This window comes from Cydia amplana, chromosome 14, assembly GCF_948474715.1.
Source record: "Cydia amplana chromosome 14, ilCydAmpl1.1, whole genome shotgun sequence".
NCBI classification, from domain to species: Eukaryota; Metazoa; Arthropoda; class Insecta; order Lepidoptera; family Tortricidae; genus Cydia; species Cydia amplana.
In genome coordinates, this window is record NC_086082.1 from 6855691 (window position 1) to 6883103 (window position 27413).

The 27413-nt window shown below is 39.9% G+C and overlaps 2 protein-coding genes across 5 annotated transcripts in view; one reads left to right on the forward strand and one right to left on the reverse strand.

The window, feature by feature from the left end:
- The first annotated feature begins 364 nt into the window (after window positions 1–364).
- Window positions 365–19343, forward strand: LOC134654015 (uncharacterized). Its single transcript, XM_063509394.1, has 18 exons — window positions 365–516; window positions 1220–1308; window positions 1742–1779; window positions 1912–2100; window positions 2971–3053; window positions 3880–4001; window positions 4921–5331; window positions 6020–6391; window positions 7187–7309; window positions 8150–8194; window positions 8519–9136; window positions 10201–10344; window positions 11034–11211; window positions 11826–12183; window positions 13705–13870; window positions 15765–15960; window positions 17237–17369; window positions 19200–19343. The coding sequence occupies exons 1-18, from the start codon at window positions 404–406 to the stop codon at window positions 19329–19331; spliced, it is 3510 nt and encodes a 1169-aa protein (XP_063365464.1). The 5' UTR covers window positions 365–403; the 3' UTR covers window positions 19332–19343.
- A 6006-nt stretch (window positions 19344–25349) lies between these two features.
- LOC134654033 (protein gustavus) overlaps window positions 25350–27413 on the reverse strand; it is an 83149-nt gene continuing 81085 nt past the window's right edge. For all 4 annotated transcript variants that reach the window (XM_063509425.1, XM_063509423.1, XM_063509426.1 and 1 more), the window contains one exon: window positions 25350–25490. In XM_063509425.1, coding sequence (XP_063365495.1) covers window positions 25354–25490 — 137 coding nt within the window. In that variant the 3' untranslated portion in view covers window positions 25350–25353. The remainder of the gene's footprint in view (window positions 25491–27413) is intronic.

Consider the following 27413-nt stretch of genomic DNA (forward strand, 5'->3'; position numbering starts at 1 on the left):
ACCTACATTTTTCAAAATTGCCGCCTTTTTCTACTGTCAAGATCTGGTTGACCAAGTATATTTGGTCAACCAGATCTTGACAGTAGAAAAAGGCGGCTAATTTGAAAAATGTAGGCGCGAAGGGATATCGTCCCAAAGAAAATTTGAATTTAGCGCCTTTTTTTACTGACAAGATTTGGTTGACCAGCTATACTACTCTTTGCTTTGCCCCGGGCAGTGAAAATCAGCATATCAATTTTGCGTGTAACGAAACGTTATAGCCATATGTTGTCACATACGTCACTTGATTTGAAATTTCGAATTTCAACGAATGAATTGTTGTTATGGCCGATGTTGTGTCGTGTTTTTGTGATATGCTAAAATTGTTTTTATCATTATTGGTTCGTTAAAAAACTTGTTAAATATGGATCCTTTAACTCCAAATAAAATACAGAGACTGATGCATTTAGCCGAAGATGCATCTTTCAATAAACGCAGGCAAGAAGAAGTGTATAAGTTCCCAACGGAAGTGAAACCGTGAGTAGTTTATAATAATTAATATCATGCCTGTAACTGAATTAATGATTTATGATAGAACTATTTCCGTGAACATTTTGGCCTGGTCTTGTGGAGTGAAAAGAGTTCAACTGATTTAGCTCGACTATATCTCTGGTTTGCATATTGCAGTGGTTCCTAACCTTTTCAGTCCAGTTACCCCTATTACTAACTAGGGAACATGATTTTACCCCTCCTCCCAAACTCCCAATGGTAATAAAAAATAAAACGTGTACGTTTGTTGTATTGTTAAATTAGGTTAGCTTATTACCCCCGTAAAATACCAGTTTTACTCCCACGGGGATAATTACCCCCAGGTTAGGAACCACTGGCATATTGCAACAAAAATGCATATGGATGCAAGAAAATTACCACGTTTCGTGGTTCCCTGGCTCCACTCAAAGGGTTTTCGGCTTTTTGTGGACAACTGGTTCCTTTACCCTAAGGTTTCTTGTGTTTCTGACGATTTCATAGAAATTTAGAAATTTCTCTTAGAAATTTTAAACAGAACCTAATGACAACAGGTTCATGTGAACCAGTGTTACTGAGCATCAGTGAAGATGGAAAAATATATATTACTAAACTTACATGATTTAACATCTACTTACTGTATACTTCTATATTTCTATCAGCTGTGTTGTACTAGGTAATAATATAATTATAACTGTATATTTTTCATTACCAGCCTTGGCCATCACTTAGCAGCCTTGTATAGTATGGAATCCGGTGCCTGTGAGTCTTCATCAGGGCTCTTAGATTTAGACCAAATACAAGGTAAAATTATAAATTGAATTGTGGAGTATGACTTAAGTTTTACATAAATATACCTCATAATTATGTTTGTATGTTTGTAAATTTATTAGATTCATAGCTCACTTGCTACTTCCCACTGTCTGTCTATCCTATCCGTTATTATGATGGTGCATGTTCCAGTTAGCACAAGAAAACAAATAAGCAACCTTTTAAATGTAAGCCTTGAAATTAGCACTCGGCAAGCTGCGGCCCGCGGGCCGCATGCAGCTCGTGAACCTGTCACTTGCGGCCCACAAGCTTCCCTGGCTATTTTGTATGTAATATTGACAAACGACAATGTCTGATAAAGTCATAAATATTAACAAAGTACAGCCCACATCAACTGTGGCCCTTGGCTGCTAAAAGGTTGCCAACCTCTCCATTAAATGATGTGTTAATCTTATTCTGATTTTAGGTTTTGGTGAGTCGGAGGCTGGGTCCATAGGCAAATCTGTAAGTCATTAAAGCATGTTTTTTTGGTCAAACAAGTAGTAGTAGTAATAGTAATATACTAATAAGTTTATAGACATACATAGCCTTATGTTGGTTGATAAGGACCTGTATAGAAAGCTCCTCATGTTTCAGACTGGCTTCTTCCCCGGAGAGATGACTGGCCGTTCCACCGGTGCTGAAGAAAACTTACCCAATGTACACATGGGACTCTCACAAACATTCAACTTAGATTCTCTTAGTAAGCAATTAGACGATCAATCCAGTGAAGTCAATCATATTATGAGACATTCTATTGCTACGAATTTTTCACTTCATTCCAAGGTGAGATATTTGCAATTTTTTTTTAATGTTTGTTACTAAACGATAAACGTTTAAAATCCAATCCAAACTTAAAATATTAATTAGTTAATTAAAGCTTTATTTATTCCATAATTTTAACAGTTTTATATATATTATTTGACATGAATGATAGTTTTATATGGGCCCCGTTTGGGTAAAAGCCTCCTCCAACCCATGCCATTTTACTCGGTCTTTAGCTGACTCCATCCAGCTTGCACCTGCGACCTTATGAATGTCTTCTGCCCTTCAAATATTAACATGCTTAAAAGGTGTTAATTTATATCCCCAGCCGATTTATCAGCTCAACCATATAAAAGAGTACATGCAACAAATGACGATAGCTACACTGTATTAGGATATAGGATTTTATACCTTTAACAAATGTCATGGGTCCACTGACACTCAGTGTCATTCTTTGTGTGTGACTGTGGTGTTCCCTTTTTATCTCAGTCCCAAAACCATCAACTTTTAGCTACAAATTACAAACTGCTAAAGGAGACTGTAGAATTGCTTTTTGGAAATCATTTATATATTTATTTTATTTATTTAATAAAATCATTTATTTATTTAATAAATATTTTTTATTTATTTAATAAAATCAAACTCAGCCTCACTGTGCAGAGGGGGAACGCGGCCAATGTCCTGGGAACAATGCCCCAGGCAAGTTTAGGGCTAGATTTTTATCATTTTGTTATTCAGAGTTACCATGTAAATATTATACAATAAATTGCTGTCAACTTTTTTTTGCATCTTGCTCGTATCTTTATCTACTTTTCGGACATTTTTACGATAAATAAATAAATAAATTATTTTGTGCCAAGCTTCGTGCTAAATATATTCTTTTATTTTCAGAATCTAACAGCAAGTGAAGCATCTTTTGTGGCTAAGTACGCCCCTATCCCGGTGCTTCAGACTCGGACCATCATACCTTCGTCGTAAGTCTCTACTCTACTTATAAACTAGTAATTCCCATTAGGTAGTGATTGTATAAAAACACTAGCGACCCGCCCCGGCTTCGCACGGGTTAACAAATTATACATAGACCTTCCTCTTGAATTACTCTATATATTAAAAAGAACCGCATCAATATCCGTTGCGTAGTTTTAAAGATCGAAGCATACAGACAGACAGCGGAAAGCGACTGTTTTATACTATGTAGTGTTAATGTTATACATAAACCTTCCTCTTGAATTACTCTATTTATTAAAAAAACCGCATCAATATCCGTTGCGTAGTTTTAAAGATCTAAGCATACAGACAGACAGACAGGTAGCGGAAAGCGACTTTGTTTTATACTATGTAGTGTTATACATAAACCTTCCTCTTGAATTACTCTATCCAGGGATCGGATACCGGTATTTTTTGTATGGGAACGGAAACGGTATTTTTTCGAGCTAATTACTCCTTTTCTTATTGAGCAATCTAATAATACGAAGTAGTAACCTAAAACCACATTTAGAGTATAAAATAATTCGAAAAATATGGTTATTACTAAGTTTTTGCAAAAAACCGGTTCCGATCCCTGGCTCTATCTATTAAAAAAACCGCATCAATATCCGTTGCGTAGTTTTAAAGATCTAAGCATACAGACAGACAGCAGAAAGCGACTTGGTTTTATACTATGTAGTGATTAACAGATCTTTTTACTGGCAGTGGACATTTTCATTACTTGCTTTCCCCATATTTCTTGTGAAGCTGTATTTAAAATACTTGAATGTACATAACCCATTTGCTCATAAATATCTTAACATAAACTTGCAGGATCGACATGTCTGCAGACTCTATTGGAGGTTACTTCAGGGACAGATGCCCTGAGTTTAGCAAGGTTCTTGGCCATTCGGATAGTCCTAACCGATCTAGCATGCAGCCTAGCTTAACTGAAGGTAAGCTTTTATTTTACGCATTTTAAACCTTAAATGAGATTTTTTTTGTATCATTCTTGACTTGATTCTTGAGGCACGTGGCTACAGCCAGATATCAACCTTCGTGCATTCCGACAAGGTTTACGTCTCATTTAGACGGTGCGAGTACTCGCATGCGAGTTTCATTATATTGCGTTATTTGATCGGTCGGCTGAATTGTTGTAACCTCAATGGTCCGCAATGTAACTATACTTGGTCAACCATATCTTGACAGTAGAAAAAGGCGGCATATTTGAAAAATGTAGGCGCGAAGAGTATCGTCCCATAGAAAATTGGAATTTCGCGCCTTTTTTTACTGACAAAATTTGGTTGACCAGCTATAAAATCGCATGCGAGTTCGCGCGCCGTCTAAATGAGCCCTTACGGTGATGCGCTGCACACGATAGGCGTGGCGTTCAAATGGTTTAACCTCCTAAGGCCCAAGGTCCTACCTATAGTACTTATTAACTTTGTTATTCAGACCCAGCTCCTTCAACAATTGTGTAGTCATAGCGTACCACGGTCCTACCAGTAGGACTTAATAGAAAACCCATAATTTTGTTTTCAAATTTCGCGCTTATCGAAATTGGCGTACGTACGAACTTCTAAAGGACTGTTTTGTTTTGTCTGTGAGCCCTTTAACTAGTTAGTAAAAAAAAAAACAAAGTGTTGTACAAGGTGCTGTATAAGTACAATAACATAAAAAAAGAGTCTTCTAAGTACTTGGGTCTGAATGAGTATAAAACAATAGTACTACTGGTAGGACTAGGGGCCGTACTGACCACATACTCAATTTTTCGTTGGGCCTTAGGAGGATAGAGTACCTATGCGCAAAAATTGTTTGCTTTTATTTTGGTAATTGTTTTTCTTTGGTTACATTTTTACACCAAGTTTTTTTTAGTATCGCATTTCGAACAATCGGAGCCACTTCAACACTTGCCCTGCAAACTCGACCCATCCTTAGACAGTGTCCCAGTCCGTCAACCCAGAATCATGAACGAGGCAGACGAATTAGAAAAACAAGCTGTCAAACAACAAGAACAAATCAACCGCCTACTCATGAACCCATTCACGAGCCACACAGATTACAGACTAAAGGCAGAGGGTGACGGTTCACAGAATATTGACCCATTCAAAAAGCCTCAGCTATGTACGCCTAAACTGGAACCTCAGAAAGCAAAGGTTGCTACGGGCGCTAGTAATGAGTATTTAGTGAAGGCAGTCACACGGTCCTCTATTAAACCGACCACTGCAGATGAGAGCTCTGTGGTGGATAGCTCGCTTAGTCTTTCCAAAATTGCTGAGTTTTTGGGTAAGTTTTTTGTTCTTATTTTAAGGTCCCATTCAAAACACTTTTAATACCTAGTATACGACCACCGAAAAACCCTTACCCTACAGGGATGTCTCATGTGAGTTGCTAAATGTGATTTAGGTATTCGATTTGAGTCGATTTTGTTCGAGACTGGAGTCTCAAGTCACGCAATTTTTGAAGTGAAAACTTCTTAAGCGGCGCTGGGCACTTTTTGAGGTGGGGAAAAAATGATAAACTCGAGACAGCGTAAGGCGATCACGTGACCGTAAGCCCCGTAAGGTGGCCACTCATAATTTAAATGGCATTTAAATCAATAAAGAAAAACTCAATGTTATTTGACATTTATGTTGCGGACTCCTTTTCAAGACTCTTTACCTATGTTCAAATAATTTGACGTTGTCATGGCAGTATGTAAATAAACATGTCAATGAAAAAGTGTGATCTTATTAAATTTGAGAATGATAATAATATATAATACATAAATAGAATACCTCCGCTAAACGTATGTATCGTGTTACCGGGCGTCGGTAACATAGTGAGGTGAGTTTTCACTTCTATCGGCACTCCCGGAGTGCAACCGTTGTTGCTTTTATTTTATTTTAATTATTCACTATGTCCCATTTAAACAGATTTTGCGTAAAGCCCAAACACGATCGAATTTTCGTTTTAACGTCATTACAATTTTCAGGTAACCAATCTGTCGTCAACGTCTCCGACATAATCGACAAATACTGCAAGAAGGACAAACCCAAGCCGCTGCTAGAAGCAAACAAAATACCCAAACAAGAACTACCAGTTACCTATTTGAAAGACACTCGAAACGTCGAATCTGCCAACAGCGCAGGCAGCGTCAACACAGTGATTTCAATGAAAAACCAGGAAAAAATCATTCCTGAAGTGTTAATTACGAGGGATTCTCTAACTAAAACCGCTCAGGGTGATAAGGAAAGTATTAGGAGCGAGAAAACTAGGTCTAAATCGCCTTCGTCTCGAAGTCGCTCTACTCTGAGCACGGTGCAAGAAAATTATGCTGTGGGGAGTCCCGTGCGAACAAGTACAGGTGAGACATATACAGGGTGTAATCTAAAACGTGATACAAGATAATCAAACCTGAATCTTTTCATGATTTTGAACAACTTTTACTATGGGGTCAATTTTGTAATATTAAAAAAAAATTGAGCTGTTCCATAGAAATGGTCAAGGAGAGGTAGACAAAAATGTATGGCAAAGATTTTTTTTATTGTTAATTTACAAAGTTGACCCCATAGTAAAAGTTGTACAAAATCATGAAAAGATTCAGGTTTGATTATCTTGTATCACGTTTTAGATTACACCCTGTATTATGGATAATTCAATTTATAAATATGAAATATTGTAATTAGCATAATATGAAGTGTAAGCCTCTTGCTTGTAGTGTTATTCTGCTAAAACTATCAAGTATCTCTTCTTGGTGGCTTAAGGTTTCTGGATTTAGATGGTAAAGGCGCGCTCACATACTATGTCCATAAATAAATGGTGGTTAAAAATACCAATATCACTAGATGGCGTCTTATATGCCTTGTTCTAATGAACTATATAGTGGGTTATTCATAAACGCCTGCTAACTTAATCAGTTGATGATCGTCGTTTGTGCCTATCTGTCGTTATGCCATAGAGAGGGACAAACGACGATCATCAGCTGATTAACTTAGCAGATGTTTATGAATAACGCCGTTAGAATATAGGGCTTTGACTACTAGAATCGCCATTGCAGGCACAAGTATATATGTATCTTATGTGAATGGCAATACTTCTATCGTAAATTCAATCTGTATTTGTTACTTGCACTGGTATTTATAATGGTTGCACTTTTCAGGCGAGGTTAAACCTACACATGTCCTCTCCCCAAACTTTGAGTATAAAGAGTTAGATAAGTCGGTAGATTGGCGGGAAGTCATGCAACAGAAGTGTAAGCGGCAGTCCAGCTTGGCTAATCAAGGTTTGTGGGCGCTTTGGCACAGTCGCTGTGGGGTGTTATCTGTGACAAAAAAAAAATTGTTCGTTAACAAACTTCATCTTGCATTCTGGGGACATCAGTTATCATCATAACCAAGAGCATTCCATTCATTAAACATCCATCCACACTAATGACTTCTTTATTTTTTTTAATAAGTGTTTGCCTACTTTTCTGCAAGCTGTCTAAAAAACCATGCAGTGTGGTTTTATTCTGCCTTATTTATTTATAATTCTTTATAGCAATATTTGTATTTTTAGGACATGTCATTATTGAAGTCACTTTGATGTGACGGAAGGTACCTATAGAAATTTAGATCATCTTTCTCTACACAGTGTCATCGGCTTTTTCAATGTTTACTAACAGTTCAAAACATACACATTCACTAACAAAGTGTTGTCCTGTCATATGTCTGTCGCCTGTTAACAGTGTTAACACACTCATTCTAAGGGCTCATTTAGACGGTGCGAGAACTCGCATGCGAGTTTCATTACATTGCGTTTTTTGATCGGTCGGCTGAATTGATGTAACCTCAATGGTCCGCAATGTAATTAAAATCGTATACGAGTTCACGCGCCGTCTAAATGAGCCCTAATGATGACGTTTTACTATTCGAAAAACGATGATTGCATGTTGTCTTATATCAAAATTCTATACATGTAATCCATAGGTCATAAGTTTTTAATTAAAACCAAAAATCATTGTTTTATTGAATAAGAAAATAATCAATTAACATTGTACCGATTTAAATAACACGGAGCTCAAAAAAATCTACGAAATGGACTGAATATGACTATCTCATGCTTAGGTATTCGTTTGTTTCAGGGCCATGGATTGAAATTAAAACAATGGCTGTTAAAGGATTTGTAGGTAAATTATATTAGTATATTTTTTCTTTACATAAATGTACGACCACTGAGCGGAACCATTACTTTTACTGTAATTTTTTTTATATCAGGGGTCACCAATTAGTTTCTTCAGGGGTCCGGTTCTTAAAAGAAAATTACCATCGCGGTCCGTTTCTCCTTATTTATTAAATAAGCAAAAAATTAAAATAGGTCGGCGGTCCAGATGCGGACCGCGGTCCGCTATTTATGACCCCTGTGTTATATGGTTCATTCTGTTTGTCTGCGTTTGCGAGTATCAGTTGGAAGAAAAAAATAACATTATCAATAATTCCTTTCACAATTTCAGGCGTAAACTGCCCTACGTCAATTTCAATAACGACTAAATCTGACAGCTGGCTGACTGCCACATTCAAATACGACCGCTCCGACACCACGAGGCCCCTGCGGATCGAGCTGCCCCGTCAGCCGTTACTTCTCTCCCCTGGCAAAACCGAACAACTAACTCTAAACATCACATCAAATGCTGAACTGTCTACTGACATACCGTTCATAATTAATGTCAAAGATAGCTCGATAGACTGCGAACAAGAGCAACAAGGAACTTTGTCAGTGGATTTCAAAATGCCTGAAGTTCAAGCTATATCCAGTTTCGGACCCAATAAAGTAGTATTTTCGCCGACTCAAGAACGAACCTTACTAGCGACGACATTGGTTTTGCTCAGCGATTCACCGGTCGATCTACAATTATCATTGTCGCTGGTCGACGGAAAGAATGTGTTTTCACTGAAAAATGTTCAAGAGATTAAAATGAGTGAGGTGAATAAGATGCTCGGGGCGGCGGAAGAGAAACATGCGCTGACGAAGCTTAAGAAAACTAGCTCTGCTGTCCAACTGTGCCGGTTGACGAAAGGAAATGCTATTAGAGCGACTGTCGTATTCGAAGCTCCGTCTTTAACTAAACAAGGTAAGTATTTGTTACATTTTAGTACATTTTACACATTGACGGGACGAGCTTTTGAAAAAAACTGGCGGAAGACTACTGAAGATCGGCATATGTGGAAGAATAAGACGATATTTCGGCAGTTTTTATTTATAATCTCGTGATCGAAAAATAGCCCGTGATAATATCTGTTTAATATTGGTTTGAAAGGGTATATTTTATTAATTTTGTTTTGTTTTGCTGCAAGTTACAACGCACACAGCAAATCTACCTTTTATTGATGCTTCTTGCTCTTTATTTCATTTTTAGGGTTCCGTACCCAAAGGGTAAAAACGGGACCCTATTACTAAGACTCCGCTGTCCGTCCGTCCGTCAGTCCGTCCGTCCGTCCGTCCGTCCGTCCGTCCGTCCGTCCGTCCGTCTGTCACCAGGCTGTATCTCACGAACCGTGATAGCTAGACAGTTGAAATTTTCACAGATGATGTATTTCTGTTGCCGCTATAACAACAAATACTAAAAACAGAATAAAAGAAATACTTAAGTGGGGCTCCCATACAACAAACGTGATTTTTGACCGAGGTTAAGCAACGTCGGGCGGGGTCAGTACTTGGATGGGTGACCGTTTTTTTGCTTATTTTGCTCTATTTTTTGTTGATGGTGCGGAACCCTCCGTGCGCGAGTCCGACTCGCACTTGGCCGGTTTTATTAGTTTTATATTGTTATTGTTTCTATTTTTCAATACGTGTGTATTGTGGCAAGCGAATAAATTCTTTATCTATTACTTAAAAAATGTAACTTATACCACCTTATACCATATAGTATACTAACATAGTTAAGTTGATTCATCATCTTCCTCGCGTTGTCCCGGCATTTTGCCACGGCTCATGGGAGCCTGGGGTCCGCTTGGCAACTAATCCCAGTAATTGGCGTGGGCACTAGTTTTACGAAAGCGACTGCCATCTGACCTTCCAACCCAGAGGGTAAACTAGGCCCGTATTGGGATTAGTCCGGTTTCCTCACGATGTTTTCCTTCACCGAAAAGCGACAAAAAAGAAAAGTTGATTATTATTCTATTATTTGTATTGTAGGTAACGAATTGGAGAAGTATCAAGGCTCAGTGGTGGTCAATCTTATCGGCGTCGAGGCTTCGGTCAAAACGGTAGAGCTGTCCGCTTCCGTCGGTGTCGCGTCGCTCCGCCTTAGTACGCAGGACAAGCCGTGTTTCACAAAGGGTAATATGACTACAAATACATATAAATAATTTACTGAAAAAAGTATTTTACAGTGGCAGCTCTTAAAGACGTGAGAATTGTTACCAAAAACTGTTTCAATAATTTATTTCTTTATGGTTCTTCGTTCCATTCCAAGTCAACCAATGGTTGATAAACAGCATTTCTGCTTATACATTTTGGAATATGTTAGGTACCTCACTTCTTACCGACCACGCAGTTTCCAAAATGCTTCGTCAAGTAGGTATGTCACTGCCAAGTTGGTGAAGACTTAGCTTAGTCCTCGACCTCAGCACAGAATAAATAATAGTACTAGGTAGTAGGTACAGAAGATTCACTCTAACAAAACGCGTCTGTTACGATCAGGACAGATATGGCCGCTAGGTGGCGCAAGCGCCACGCGCGGCTTATGGCTAGCCACCAAAATTGGTGTGGAACGGATGTACTTTTAGCCTTAGGTACTTGTTGCGAAGCGACGAAATCGCGGAGTGAGCCACGCCTGACCTCAGTAAGAAAAAGGCGACTTTCCATTGCTTTAGCAATTTATTACCGGCCTTTCAAATGGTAAAATCACTATTACAAATACACAATTTTCGTTTTAATACAATCCACCACCCGATTCCTATTTTTATCTCGGGCAATCTATTTAAACGATCAACTCTTATAAATACATCAATTGTTTTTCCTTACAGAACCAAAAATATTAACCTTAGTAAACGTCGGCTCCCTGCGAGGAACTTGGAACCTCAGGCAAAAGTTTGAAGACAGCAGGGTGTTTGTGTTATCCGCGAAGATGGTGGAACTAGGCCCCGGGGAAGCCAAGGGGATCACTGTCTCGTATAAAGGACCGGAGGATGTTGTGTATAAAGCGTAAGTTGTAATTTAAACAATAATATCTGGGAGCTCGGAAAACATAATATACAAAAACTCAAAAATGCGCGTTTTCCCATAGATAAGACCTAGGTAGATCGATTTTTCGCCCCCGAATACCCCCATATATTAAATTTCATCGAAATCGTTAGAGCCGTTTCCGAGATCCCCGAAATATATAAAAGATAGATAGATTAGGGCGCAGTCCTACATAGGTTGGACTAGTTCTACATTACAAAAGAGTTAAATATATATTTGAACGCTGCTAATATTTGTACGCTCAGGTACACATTCACCTGCAGAGAAAAGGTACCAACCAACATAGAAATTTGTATGCAAAGGTGCTAAGCTAATAGTATTGCTGACTGTACATCAATATTATTGCTAACCTTACGTAGTGGAGAGTACCTAAGGTTAGCAATCCAAATCAAACTAGTATTGAATTATACGGATGTTGAACCCCGACGTATCTTGTTCGGTTCATTTGATATCCCAATTGTAGACCCTAGCGGAGTGGAGTTTAGGTACATTTTAATTTGCCCATGATACTTGATAAGTATATCCACAAGCCTATTAACCATATGATTTACCAATGCAACCATTCCATTCCACAGAATGTTGTCGTTCGAAGAAACATTCTCCGGAGCCAAAACCGTCATAGAAATACAGGGGGGCACAGAAAAGTTCCCCATCAAAACCAGCAACCCCATCCTATCGTGGGTCCGAAGCGGCCGAAAGGAAATAAGCCTCAAGAATTTCTCCGACAAGAAAGTTTTGGTTCGCTGTGATATAGTCGGTGATGCGTATACTATAGACGTGCCCGGTGTGGACGCGAGGGGCATTAGCTGTATAATAAGCTTCAGCCCGAACGAATGTCGGCAATTGCCTATAGTGTACGCACCGACGACGCATTTGCCGAATGCTGCGACGTTGTTTATAAAGATGGATAAGAACAATGATCACGTTAAGAAGGTAAGTCACTGACAATCCAACCTCTAGACTGAGCTTAGGCCAATTCTTTCAAAAAACCGATGCTGCCAAATATACGGGGGTGCGGGGGGACGAGGTGAGCGAATCCCGTGCCGTGATTGGTCCGTTCAAAGACACGGACCAATCACGGCACGGGATTGACTCGAAGATGGAGTAACGCTACCGTATGTGTGGCAGAGAGGGTAGCGCGACTATGCTATGTCTAGAGTTTGGATTGTCTGTGAGGTAAGTAGACGTGTGATGCATACATTTGTTTGCCTGATATTTCACTTGTATTAGGGGCATTTCACGTGAAGCGGACAGGGTAAAATGGTTGAGGTTTCCGATTTCGGTTATATTCGAGTATGTTACACATGTATGAGTTCTCGACACAACCACAAAATATTTTTACAATTGGAAGCCTATTTCATAAATTATGGGTCTTGGAAGATTTGACTTAGGCGAGATTTACACTTCTTTAAATGCCACGACTCAGTTAGAGGAAGTTTAGTGAACCAAACTAACTACTACATTTAATTAACCCTTAACTTGCCTTTATTACCTCATATTTCGATTTCGTCTATAACTTTTTTTTATGAAAAAAAAGGGTAAAATATTTTTTTTTACTTTTTTTACAAAGTTCGCATTTTGTAAAAAAGTGAAATGCCCCATTAGTTGAAAAAGTCCAACCAATTATTACTTTTCCTTCTAGAACAGGGTTTGATCATTTAAGCTTAAAGATAATTTTGTTTTGTTTTGAACTAAACGGTACAAATGCGGTCAACAGCTGAAATAGCTAAGCGTGTATGGTATTTAGATTGCCTTACATATGCTCTTATTGTTTCAACAAATTCAACAAATCGTGTTGTGTTTATTTTAAACACTTCGGTCGTCTAGTTATTTTTAGGAACTATTATAAAAAATATACAGGGTGCCCAGTAATTAATGGATAACCATCTAACCACCAACAGGGCACCTTAGGCTGGTCCAGAAAATGCACTTATAGGTCTAGTAAAAGTTTCGTGGTTTTCGAGATAATCGAACTTTTGTCTTTTTTAATAGCTAGCACCATATTTCACAATTAGACTTTTATATTTATACATTTTTGTAATTACTTATTAAACTTTTAATCAAATTAATATTATTTGCACCAAATTTTAATGTTATATGTTAATTTTATTTTATTTTATTCAAGAATAGTAGTATCATGTAAATTATTAGATATAAGATATAGTTATAAGATTGCTATGCCCTAACAGGGTTCATGTTTGATCTAGAAATGAAATACCTTAACACCTTGTAAAAACAACATGAAGATGCAATAAATATACTGAATACTGAATACCATACTTCAAATTTAGAAAAGTGCGATTATCTCGAAAACCACGAAACTTTTACTAGACCTATAAGTGCATTTTCTGGACCAGCCTAAGGTGCCCTGTCGTTGGTTAGAAGGTTATCCATTAATTACTGGGCACCCAGTATACTCGTATGTATAGCATTTATAATTCCCGTTTAATACAGATAGACCTTTTCGGTTGTGCGAGCGGGGACGCGCTACGCTGGGTCGGGCTGGCCACCTACGGCGAGACTGCGCTCGTGCGGGCCGTAGCTCGCTCCTCCATAGATCTCAAGCTGACTAATAAGTCCCCCATGCCGGCTTTCGTCTGCGCCAGGGTCAACTTTAACCGTAAGTATAGACAACTATACGGCTGTGGCCCCTACTCTAGACTAGGGATGTAACGGATGTGGTTTTATCGGAACCGAAAGCGGAACCAGATGTTTTAAATTTAGTTTATCGGAACCAGAAACGGAATCGGAACCGGAACCAGAACCGGAGCCTGACTCAGTACTATCAGTAGGTATACATTACACAACACAACACATACGAATAGGTACTTTAAATTCGAAAACACGGACATACCAGAACATCTAATTACTGCAGCACGTCAAGCACGTGGCAAGCGGGGCTATGAGCGAATGACTGGTATAAACCTGTTTGTTTTTGATGTACATCGCCTCATGTCACGCTGCCGCGCTAAGCATTGACATCCGATATAACTTCCGTTTCAAAAGTAACGGAACCGGAACAGAAACGGATGTGTAATACCAAACGGAAGTTCCGACTTAACGGAAACGGAGCTCTGTAACATCCCTGCTCTAGACCTCAAACTGATGACCAAGTCTCCCATGTTGGCTTTTGTTTGCCCCAGGGTTAACTACAACTGTGATAATAAGATACAATGTATTCTAAGCGTGTTTTTGAATACTCAGTAAAAAATTAAAATGACCTAATAATACCTAAAAAAAAACATTTATTCAGGTTAAATAAACCCTAATAAATATACAGATTGTTTTTCTTCTGCCAAACCGCAGGACAGTTTGTTGGCAGATGGAACTCCCTTAAAACATAGATGGGTAAACTTAGCTAATTGCTTAATTAATTGTTAACAGACCATCTTATTGCTTATGGTGGTAACTTTAATTTAATTTTGTTTAATAGAAACATTTTCATTTAAAATTTAAACATCCTAAATGATTTACATTCCTTTATATCGTACGGTATTTCGTTATACAATTTTGGGATCAAGTATTTCCTACTTCTTTTTCCATAATATTTTTTACCACATGGCGGAACCTCTAGCATTTTTTTACTGATTGTTCTCGTGAACCTAGAGTGATTCACATTGTCCTTTGACTAGAGATGCCCCGAATAGTGGTTTTGGCCGAATACCGAATATTCGGCCAGTCTCTCGGCCGAATACCGATTATTCGGCGACCGAATATTCGGCATGAGATGCGAACATTGTGAGTCACAAATTTTATTTTTATTTAGTAATTAAAACTTAAATCTATCATTACAGGTTTTACCTAATGCGATAGATAAGCGACACACCAATAATCTGAGTTATTGACAATATAAATAAAACTTTTATAAAACTTTTAACTTATTATGAAAACTGTATTATGAAAATTATTGTCGAGGTTCGGAAGTAGCTACTTGCAGGCTGAGGATTCGTTTTAAACGGACGACCTTGGGAGTCCGTTTAATTGAATCCGAAGCCAGCAAGTAGCCTTCCAGCCGAGTCATATATAGTGCTTTTCTCAAAAATGGTGCAAGAAATAGAAATATTTTACAGAAGTACAACATTCTAATTTTCACAGAAAAAAGTAAAACCATTAAAAAGATTTGCTTGCCGCCTTAAAAAAAAAAGAAGTGTATTTTTCTGCTGAAACACTTCTGTTTTGAGACACCTAAATAGTCGCGGTACCAACATTATAATAATAAGTGCTGATCATCTGTTTGGCTGTTTAATGGACCTATGCCTTCATTTGATATGGCCATTTAAAGTTTTAAAAAGTTTGGAACTCGTTAAATAATGGAATTTGTATGCAACATTGCAGTCCCGAAATCGAGACTGCAATGTTTTTAACTTTTTAATTTTTTGAATGACCATAAACTACGCACTTCGCGACCTATTTTTTAACCGGCAACGTCGACTTTGCCGTCCATTTTTGAGAAAAATACTATTAGATCGGCCCAGGCGGGGCCGGGACGTGTGCAATAAATGCGTCGTTTTCAGTGCAATACATGTCGCTGGCGGGGTCGTGCCGCCTGTTGGGCGCGCGGCACGTGGTGGCGGGGCGCGGCGCGCACACGCTGGCGCTGCGCGTGGACTGGCCGCGCGTGGCGCGCCGCGCCGCCGAGGCCCGGGCGCCGACCCTGGCCACGCTCACCGCGCTCACCGGGCCCGAGCTCACCCGATACCGGATACTCAGGTCATTCTCACTCTAATATTACAACATTATATAGTTTGTAGCTTTCTAGTAGAGCCCGAAGGCTTATCCTATTGTCTATTGTTCAGTAAAACCGCACGTGCTACTTACCTGCAAAAAAGGGTCCTAATTATTCTATTTGGCACTTGAGCGCGGGCTAGTCCAACGCTCAAAAAACTAGTGTAGGTGCGCTCTCCGATAACGCGCCTTTGTTACGCATCTCGATGACACATTTTAGACTGGTTCTGTAGCGTTCGACTCGCCGGCACTCAGTAACCGAAGTACCGCTTTTTTATGCAGGTGGTTGTGGCACGTGGCACGAGCGGTTTTTCTTAACAATAGACAATAGGATTAGCCTTCGGGGTCTATTAGAAAGCTACAAACTATACCACGCTCGCCCGTGGTATACCCTTCCGAGGCGCTCTACGCCTCACAATATAGGTATCCTGAAACCGAGTGGGTTACTTACCCTTCGCTTTTTAGGGTTCCGTACCCAAAGGGTAAAAAACGGGACCCTATTACTAAGACTTCGCTGTCCGTCCGTCCGTCCGTCCGTCTGTCACCAGGCTGTATCTCACGAACCGTGATAGCTAGACAGTTGAAATTTTCACAGATCATGTATTTCTGTTGCCGCTATAACAACAAATACTAAAAACAGAATAAAATAAAGATTTAAGTGGGGCTCCCATACAACAAACGTGATTTTTGACCGAAGTTAAGCAACGTCGGGCGGGGTCAGTACTTGGATGGGTGACCGTTTTTTTGCTTGTTTTGCTCTATTTTTGTTGATGGTGCGGAACCCTCCGTGCGCGAGTCCGACTCGCACTTGGCCGGTTTTTTAATAATGGATATCCCATAGTTCGTCTATATATTCTATATTTTTAACGCCTTCCCGTTAATATAATTATGTTGCTTTTATTGTAACATAACAGTTTCCCTGTGAGAGCACCTGTTACTTAAATATTGTAACGATTGAAAGAACTCAATTATCGAAACGGAATAATGAAATTTTCAAATTACATGGCATATTTTATTTTCATTAAAAATCCTGATGTTGTCAATCTTAGGCCCTGGTCTCCTATAAACGCCATCGGCCGCTTACAGCGTCTGCGTCACGATGCTTACTACAGAGATGTACTGTTGTGATCTGTTTTAGACGTCGACGTCAGCGTCTTTTTTGTTCAAAAACGTTGACGCTGACGCCAGACGCCGCGTACAGCATAAAATAGGAGACCAGGGCCTTACTTAACAGCTAAAATAATGTTATGTTATAATACAGAATACTCAGAGACGAGAATACTGGCGAACTGGATACCTCGCTGCTGCCGGACAACCTCAAGATGCTGGTCGGACCGTTCGAAGGCGAGGAAGTGGACTTGGATGCTGTGCTCACGGATTTCGAGGAAACTAAGGTAAGAGGCAGGGCAAAAAGGATTTCATTTCCGTTTGCGGTTACCAGTTAAGCTTTGGATTCCTCCGAAAAAGGTGCCGTCATATGACGGCCGTCATATAGCGGCAGCAAAAGACGGCCGTCTTTACGGTGGCGACATGTGGAAAGTACCACGGCGTCATAACACACCGTCATCCACCAAGGTCAAAGCGGCAAATTTGAAAAATGTAGGCGCGATGGGATAACGTCCCATAGAAAATTTTAATTTCGCGCCTTTTCCTACTGACAAGATTTGCTTGATCATGTATAATTTACTTGGAGGATGAAATATCATCAGAAGAGGAAAATAATCGTAGTACGGAATCATTTATTCAAATCTCGTGTCATTTATTCAAAATGGCGTCACCGCTATCTAATAAAACGTTCACGAAACTATCGACAAGGTCATGACGGCCGTCATCTTACGTTACGTTGACAATCAACGTAACGTAACGCCGTCTAGGAAACCGCGCCATCTTGTTTACATAGACAACGTTCTAGTGACGTCAGTCAACGCTATATAGCGGCCGCGTAATATGACGGCACCGTCTTCGGAGGAATCCAAAGCTTTAAAGAACTGTTCTATTGAGATACTGAATTATGTCAAATTCGTTCGCCTTCCGTTTTTGTGGAACGAAATCAACCGGTTAAATTGAAAATATCGAGGCGAGATAGAAAGAATAAGTATTCCTATCTCTTTCATGTATGTCAACGAGTTTAACCGAGTCTCCGAAAGCCAAGCGTAACCGGTATTATATCGTTCTTTGCGAACGATAAAATTCCGTTCCCTCTTCTTAGGGCCACTTGTACCACCTCACTAACCCGGGGTTAAGAGGTTAAACCGTTAATCCAGTGTCAAATTGTACTGGTAACCATGTTAACTCCAGGTTTAACCGATTAACGCCGTGTTAGTGGAATGGTGCAAGTGGCGCTTACCGGTTAGGAGAGAGAACGTAATTTATTAGTTCGCGTTTCATCAATGAACCGGTTTTTTAATGAACGAAATAATATACATGTAACTAGTTTTAGAACGATATTAACAGGTTTTTCAATACCGGTTCCAAGCCCTGGTAGGAGGCATTACGTTATAAAACATGACAAAATTTACTTGGAACTTGGAACAACATCGTGAACCTTGTTGGAATGCACGAAGGTTGCATGCGATTTTAGTTACATTGCGAACTGTTGGTTACGTCCAATTCAAGCGACCGATCAAAACCCGCAATGTAATGAAACTCGCATCGTCTAATTGAGCCCTTAAGCGGGTTCCTGGCAGTGGATGTATTAAAACTCGAATGTTTATGGGAAAATAAAACATTTGTGAACTATTGATTATAGCATATCATTCACAAATAATCAATCTAACAACAAAAACAACGTACAAAAACAATTTGTGCAATGAAACCCTAAAAAACCGGCCAAGTGCGAGTCGGACTCGCGCACGGAGGGTTCCGTGCCATCAAAAAAAAAAAGAGCAAAACAAGCAAAAAAACTGTCACCCATCCAAGTACTGATCCCGCCCGACGTTGCTTAACTTCGGTCAAAATTCACGTTTGTTGTATGGGAGCCCCACTTAAATCTTTATTTTATTCTGTTTTTAGTATTTGTTGTTGCAACAGAAATACATCTGTGAAAATTTCAACTGTCTAGCTATCACGGTTCGTGAGATACAGCCTGGTGACAGACGGACGGACGGACGGACAGCGGAGTCTTAGTAATAGGGTCCCGTTTTTACCCTTTGGGTACGGAACCCTAAAAAGCAGAGTATTCTAATACCATAATAATACTTACGAATGTTTCAACTTTTCCTCAGGCATCTCTGGTTGATCTGATTGGAGGTCTGCAGGAACTGAAGGCGCAGATAGACCTGCCCGTCGACCTCTCCGAGGAAACCATCATCATAGCCGACGACACGGTGTTAGAACACCATACGCTTTTCGAATAAATAATCATCCGAGGTTTTCCCGAGGGTCTACAGTATGGGGTTCTTCAAAAAAGGAGTGTACAGGTTTTTAAAAAGGTCGGCAACGCGCATGTAACACCTCTGGAGTTGCAGGCGTCCATAGGCTACGGTGACTGCTTACCATCAGGCGGCCCGTATGCTTGTTTGCCACCGATGTGGTATAAAAAAAAATCAAAATGTTTCTTGTCGAACGCGATCAAATGCTTGACTAATAGGAAGTATTACTGCAGTGTTCTGCCGCCAGAGTGCAGCACTAGCGCCTTTCGTATACCATAGAATTTCGTTATACATACTGCGCCTTAAACTGTTTTCGACAAGTTTTCACAGACAATAAAATATGACATTGATACATCAAGGAACTGGGAAACAAGAAATCGAAACTCTGCTATTGCCTCTTATCGCTCGAATATGCAAGTGATAGAGAGGTTACATAACAAAATTTCGACTCTCTCGTTTGCGGTAGACCCTTAGATTGTGACGTGACTGATTGTGGAAGTGGCGCCCCCTACGCAGAGTTTAGAGTAATATTCCCTATATGCGACTGGTTCGCATTCTCGTACAGTCAGCAGCAGAAGTTGCTAAGCGGGCGAGGTGTTCAAAATTACCTCGACACCGCTCTTATTCTCTTAACAATAAAGTCGCGTCAAGATCATTTTGAACACCTCGCCCGCTTAGCAACTTCTGCTGACTGTACTTCTATAAATGAGCAAGCATAAGGAAAAAATGGTCTAGCCTTTAGTATCCATTATTTCCGCCAACCACAGTATTTTTTCTATAAAATATCAACTTCCATCCGCGTATCGTAAAAGTCTTGTAAACTTTTTATGTAAATATATATTACTACGAATTTAACCTTGTTATTTAGAAAATAAGACATATCCTGAATAAGCAGTACCTAATAATAATGAATTGTTTGATTACTTGGACTGTGATAACTGAACACAACCTTATTATTAACCCTTCGTATGTCTAAGCACTGATCAGTGCGCACAATTTTATGTACATTGTTTATTACAAAAAGGTTTAAATTCGTTCTCACTGATCAGTGCTAATACATACGAAGGGTTAAGTGAATTAGAGATTAAGATTATTAATTAGAGTTAAATTAAGTTAACTAACGTCCTGTACGTCATTTAGAACCACAGACAAGACATCCCCTAGACTGAGCATAGTAACGCTACCCCCTCTGCCACTCATACGGTAGTTTTACTCCATCTTCGAGTCAATCCCGTGCCGTGATTGGTCCGTGTCTTTGAACGGACCAATTACGGCACGGGACTCGCTCACCTCGTCCCCCGCACCCCCGTATTTTTGGCAGCATCGGTTTCATGAAATAATTGCTCTAAACTCTGTCTAGAGTAGAGGATTCCTAGTCTATGTTTAGAACAGTACTCGCCCGAGATAGGAATAGTACTCGTACTTAGCGTTCATATGAATAATTCCCATGTAGGTTGGTGGTCACGTGGTTTCCCCGCTTAGCTACTTTTGCTCCTGGATGTAAACTAGCTTGCTCACCATGCGAGAGGAGATAAAGTAAATTAATTATGTGTAGTTAATATAATTTTTCTTTTTGTAAAAATAACTGTTTATTTAAAAAGGGTTGTTCTACTATAATCTCATTCCCTGGGCATACCTATTTCAGATTATTATTTCTGGTTTATTAGCATTTAATTTTTGTTCACTGTAACCCGTACCAAGTTCCAACAACCATAACGGCTGAGCGCCATCTCCTGGGAATTTGAGAATAGGTATAGCCCCCTGGCATTCCCCTGAATGAGATTGTTGTAGAATGACCAAAATCCGTCCTTTCAAATCGGCGTTTTGCTCAAAGAATGTTTTTTAGTTTTATGAACTTGATATAGAATAACTAGCTGTAGCATGGATATCATAATTTTGATTTAGATATAAGGTTTTGTATTGTTTAGTTAGGATATACATACGTAATTTATATGAAGCAATAAAAAACTATTTTCAATTCTTTATCATTTATTATTTTCTTAACCATTTATATTTATTCCAATCGTTTTCCTATTTTTTTTAAATCATTGTATCTAAGAGATTCCGACTGTCAATCGTAGTTATCCGTTAGAAATGATCTTTTAAAAATATTGCCTAAACTTATAAAACTAAAATGCATTTCCACTTATAATGTAGTCATTAAACACCGCAAAATGATAAACTATATATACAGGACTAAAGACGGTTCATACAATTCAAATGGTTACTTTTTGCTACTAACGTGACAATCCTTTACAGTAAACCCCTTATTGGGATATGAGAGAGAAGTGGGAGGTAAGATGAAATAATTCGAATGCAAACAAACTATACTTTGGGTATATCGAAACGAGAAGTCGTTGGTCCTTCAGTGAGGGGTTTATCGTAAGGGGCCGTGGCAACAGTTACATCAAGTTTGGTGTATATCATGATTATATCACTTACGCAACAAAAATATCATTCTAACGCGCTTCCTCGCACATTCCTCGTCACTCGTCCCTCGCCTCGCACGCACGCTCCGTCTCCACGCACACTCGCACACGCTCTCGCACGCACACAATCATCGCATTTGGCAGTTTATCATCGTCTATTTACGTATAACATGTCGATATTCACATGAAACTCTGACTATTACAAAATAATGCTGCGTTAAAAAATAACATCTCCCGACAGTCAACTAAACGGCGTACGTCTAATATATATTTATTTCGGAGATAAAATGGGAATATCAACATCGTACAAAAGTGGATTCCACGAGGGACGCCTACATGCCGTACGTCTACATACGAAAAAATTCTTATTAAAATGGAAGTACTTACACATTTTTAGGTTACGATACAACTAATTTGGGTCAAAAATGGCTGACGAGTCGATTAGTACAGTGCTTTCACGATACTATTTATCTTTAATTGCAATCTACATACTAAGTCGCAAAACAGAAGACTTAACGAGGAGCGATCGACTTGCAAATCATACCAATACATACTAGGAATCGTCTTAAAGCAAATGTCTCAGAAATGTACATCTAAAATAATCCCCGGGTGACATGTTAACTTCCTGCGGATTAATGCGTATATTATATACATTACACACTCACACGTTTTTTTACATAGGAATTAAAGGTACTAAACTAAAAAATAAACCAGTCGCTTAGTGAGCTATATAATAGTTTGTAAGATCGCCAACGATACACACTGGCCTAGAGCGGCGGCCGACACGCTGCGTGAGGCTCCGCCTGTTGTTCTTCTAAAATATACTTCTTAACGAGGAAACACGGCCCTCTGCCGTCACCCCACAGAGTCACGGCAGAGATCGTATTATTTAAGAGATCAATATGGCTTTAAAACGTGCGGCTTGCATTACAGGACAATGTAAACACATCGCAATATTTACTGCCACATCTAACTTATAAATAGTGTCGTATATAAATCGTTAATTCGTCGCGATTCGAGGTAACGATACCCGGAACTAGCCCACCATTACACTTCCAAAATTAATTAGGCGATATACATTTAATGAGAAATGCCCTTTCGGAGCACAGGAGATATCGATAGATATCATTGCAAACTTAAATGTTTGAAAAAATAATTCATCACTATTTATATAAATTCTGACTTTGATTAATCAATAAAATATTATCACAGTAATTATTGAAATAAAAATAAATTTAAGGTGCTGCAATGCAAATCAAAATAATTAAATATGTCTTCTATAATCAAATTGTTTTCAATATTTGTTTGGTGTTATAGGTTTCACACGTCCATATTCGTAGTTACTATTATATTAGCCACTACGTCATTAATTTATATTTATTTTAACAAAAATCAGTCGGTGCAAGAAGGTAATGTCAATCGGAATAGGCGCTACGGTTCTAGTGAAAAATAAATGTTACACGTCTGCATTGAAACACCGTTCTCTTTAAGATTGGTTTTCCTAGGATAGCGGTGCCGTCATATAGCGGCCGTCTCCATACTAAATAATACGGCTAAATATGGATGTCGTAGTATTTGTACGGAGACGGTCGCTATATGACGGCACCGCTTTCGGAGGAAACCAAAGCTTTAGCGTATGCACTCGTCAAAATGCTTCTATTTGAAGACATCGATTGATAGAAGATTCTATCGCTCAGTAACAATTTGTCATATCATTTAACAAACCTAATGGTGCGTTCTCACGCAGATACATCTTGGAGGACAAGATACAGGATGTCTATTAAAAAAAGCTTGTTAGCCGTTTCTGCTCGATTGGAGCAAATTGTACATGAGAATCGATACTTTATAGATAGGCATGCTTGATATTACACTTGTCGGTTAAATATGTTTCCGCGTGGAGCGTACACGCGTGTTTGTAGTCACACCGCAAGTCTAATCTTTTTATATCTAATTTCCTAAAACTGAGCGATAGAATAGGCGGGCGCTCGACGTCTCGTCGAGAAAGTTTTCTACGTTGAGCTAATTCAGCGGACGCCTTTCCACGGGCATAGTTAAAGCTTTGGTTTCCTCCGAAAGCGGTGCCGTCATATAGCGGCCATCTCCATACTAAATAATACGGCTAAACATGGATGTCGTAGTATTTGTATGGAGACGACCGCTATATGACGGCACCGCTTTCGGAGGAAACCAAAGCTTTACGGACGGGCTCGGGGGCTCGCACATACGAAATCCACTCGCGGGGTTCCGCATCCGGAACCATATTTGAATTCATTTATTTTTACTCAAGTTATTTGGCCGTTTTATGTTTGGAAGGGGGAGTCGAAAAGACTTCTTCGGGGTCTTCGAGCCCGTTATTCGTATCGCCGGAAAATATTATCTACACAACACGAGGTACGCCTCTGGAGAACGGCGCGATAATCCGAAGACATCAATCTTAGTGTAAGGCCTGAGTGGACGCTCGAAGCGGAGCGTTCGGCGTGGCGTGCAGCGTGGCTGTGGGCTCACGCGTGATGTGAGCAGCGTGCACTAAGGCCGCTCCTATACGCTTGCATTTGTTTAACATGCACGCCGCGCGCCCCGCCCCGCTGCACGCCCAACTCGAGCGTCCACTCAGGCCTTAAGATCGGTTTTCCTAGGATAGCGGTGCCGTCATATAGCGGCCGTCTCCATACTAAATAATACGGCTAAATATGGATGTCGTAGTATTTGTATGGAGACGGCCGCTATATGACGGCACCGCTATCGGAGGAAACCAAAGCTTTACACTTAGCGTCGTCGTCAAGTAGACTCCTTTACTTTAGACTAAAAACCAACAGGTCCCAAATAGGAGTAAAAAGGAATGAATGAACGTATCGTTCTAGGTGGTAGTATCTGTCGGGGCGGTAGACATGGGTAACTCCGGAGTGATAGATAAAAAAGATATATATCTTTCTCGTTTCATGAATCACTCTTGTCTTTACGAATCCGAATGTATCAGTATATCCGTACGTCTCACTCCCTCGGCGACGATTTATGAAAGCGATAAGCGAAGTCTCGGTCGCGCATCGACCGAAGTAACACGAACGAGCGACAGCGGTCGTTCGGACGGATTCGGACGCGTCATTATAATTAACTACTCTCTCTCTCTCATGACTCAAAGTCAGCAAGTGCCGATGTTGCGAGCGGGACGACTGTTACACACGGATATAAAGATATAAAAGAGTGATACATATCCCAATGATAAAAAGATATATATCTATCTTTTCCCTCTACCATAGAGAAAAAAATACATAGAGTGCTCACTCCATACATCAGTTTTAGTACCAAAAAGACTATTAGCGTCTAGCATCGAGTAGCGGAACTATCAGTACTGCTACTTGACAATAGATGTAGCCACCGACCGGAAAGTCTTATGCTGTTGAGATAAGACTTTCCGGTCGGTGCTACATCTATTGTCAAGTAGCGGTACTGATAGTTCCGCTACTCGATGCTAGATGTAGACACTGAAATTAATAGTCTGAACTGATGTATGGAGTGAGCACTGTATTTTTTCCTCTATGCCTCTACTGAGACATTTCGGCCATGTGTAGCGCCGGGTACTAGGGCGCGCGGTAGAGCAGGTAGGCGGTGAGCGCGGGCGGCAGGGCCAGGCGGCCGGCGGCGGCGCGCAGGCGCGGCCGGCCCACGCGCTGCCGGATCACGCGCCGGCACAGCTCCATCAGCGGCAGCGGCTCCGCTGAAACGGAACACGAACGGTTACACGAGGGAAGGGAAAACAAATAACCTTGGAGGATACAACTAAACGGAGTAGCCAACGGCTTTCCCCTCTGTCGAAAATAGGCGGCCAACGGTCATACACAATGTATGGACTGACGTTTATCTGACATGGCTATTTTTACGTTACGCATACATTTGACGTTCCCCTCCCCCGCAAAAATCGGCAGACTGTTTTGTACAGAAAATTACAGACATGGCGTCTCCGTTTGATTATATCCTCCAAGCAAATAACAGATAAACTGGAAAACCACTAAACTTGAGCCCCGATTGGCCGGGTTAAAATAGTAAGGGGTCACGCTGGAGCTGCAAAGTAGCTCTAGCGTGACGCCTTCCAAGAATTAGTTCGAATTACGAGTCACCCTATAAGTATAATCTGTCAATTGCAAACGTAAAAAAACGGCGCCTTTCCTAGATACGACCGCTTATAAAAAGCTGAAGTCCTTTTCGCTGTGACCGAACTTTCACCACTGAGATACATTCGTAGCGCTATGATACATGAGTTTCCCGGTATGTAGCGAAAATGCTTCGTAAAGGCAAAACGACAACGTGTACTGACTAATCGCTGAATGGGTTAATATATATTACAAATAAATACAACCGAAACGACATCTCTAGCCGCCATATCTCCAAAACTTATTTGAATTACAAAAAGCACGTATATAAATTCATATGAACCGCCCCGTCTGGTTCAACGGAAAGATAACGTTTCCAGGACGTATTGTGTCTATTGACTAGCTTATCTATAAATCTAGGTCGGTGCTTCCATACATTGTCAAACGATTACTGATTTATGTACTTTGTTATATACACTACACAGTTAATTGTAGCATGGAATAGCGTAATTATTGTTTAAGTATTAAATTTAATAACGCAGGATAAAAACGTTAATTGTCACAATAATTCTGCAATTAACTGTTGCTTGTTTCTCAAGATCCGTCTAATATCAACGGTCATTACAAGGTTTCTTAACAATGGGCGCTAAACTATAAATGATTAACAACTGTTATTATTGACCAAGATTAATCTGAAACAAAACAAATACCTATTCATAATCGTACTCTTGTGTCCGTCCAGGCTAACTCTGCACCGACTTTGACAAAACAAAGTGTGGGATGTCATTATAAATCTCATAGTTACGTAGACATTTGACGTTTATTATGACAGTTCCACATTTTGTTACGTATTGATTGCATAAGTCCATGCTCCGACTACGAGTCTAATCGAGTTTGCTCCGACTTACACTTAAACAATCACATACCTGATGGTATGTGACTGTAATGTAATTTCAAAAGGGAATCACCGATTTTTTTTTTAAATAAATCTCTTTCTCTCAGGCGTTTTTGATTTATCATATATTTTCTGTGGCATCTCCAGTGCTAGGGGAGGCAAGGCAGATAAAACTTTTGTGCAGATGCAATATCCCGACGTTAGGAGTTGACAGGTGGATAGTCGTCGAAACTTTATAGCGAAAGCTAATATTAGGCAAGCAAGGCAAACTGAATTGTTAACTATAGGCGCTGGACTTAGACCTCAAAATCCGAAGATGGAAGTCGGTTTAACCAAATCTTTAACGCTTCTCGCATTAATTGACGGCTGAAAAAGTTGACCCCTGGCTACAAATACTCGTCTTGTGTACTCACGATCGAGCCCGCCGATGTACTTCATGGTGATCTCGGCGTGCCCCCAGACGGCGGAGACGATGGGGAAGAGCGTCAAGGCAAACTGAATTGTTAACTATAGGCGCTGGACTTAGACCCCAAAATCCGAAGATGGAAGTCGGTTTAACCAAATCTTTAACGCTTCTCGCATTAATTGACGGCTGAAAAAGTTGACCCCTGACTATTAAATACTCTGCTTGTGTACTCACGATCGAGTCCGCCGA

What these genes read in the sequence shown, in the direction of transcription:
- LOC134654015 (XM_063509394.1), top strand. Translation starts at nt 404, where the DNA reads ATGGATCCTTTAACTCCAAATAAAATACAGAGACTGATGCATTTAGCC. An exon ending in TCCCGTGCGAACAAGTACAG is followed by an intron (nt 6,392 to 7,186) that starts GTGAGACATATA and finishes TGCACTTTTCAG; the next exon opens with GCGAGGTTAAACCTACACAT. An exon ending in ACCCGATACCGGATACTCAG is followed by an intron (nt 15,961 to 17,236) that starts GTCATTCTCACT and finishes GTTATAATACAG; the next exon opens with AATACTCAGAGACGAGAATA.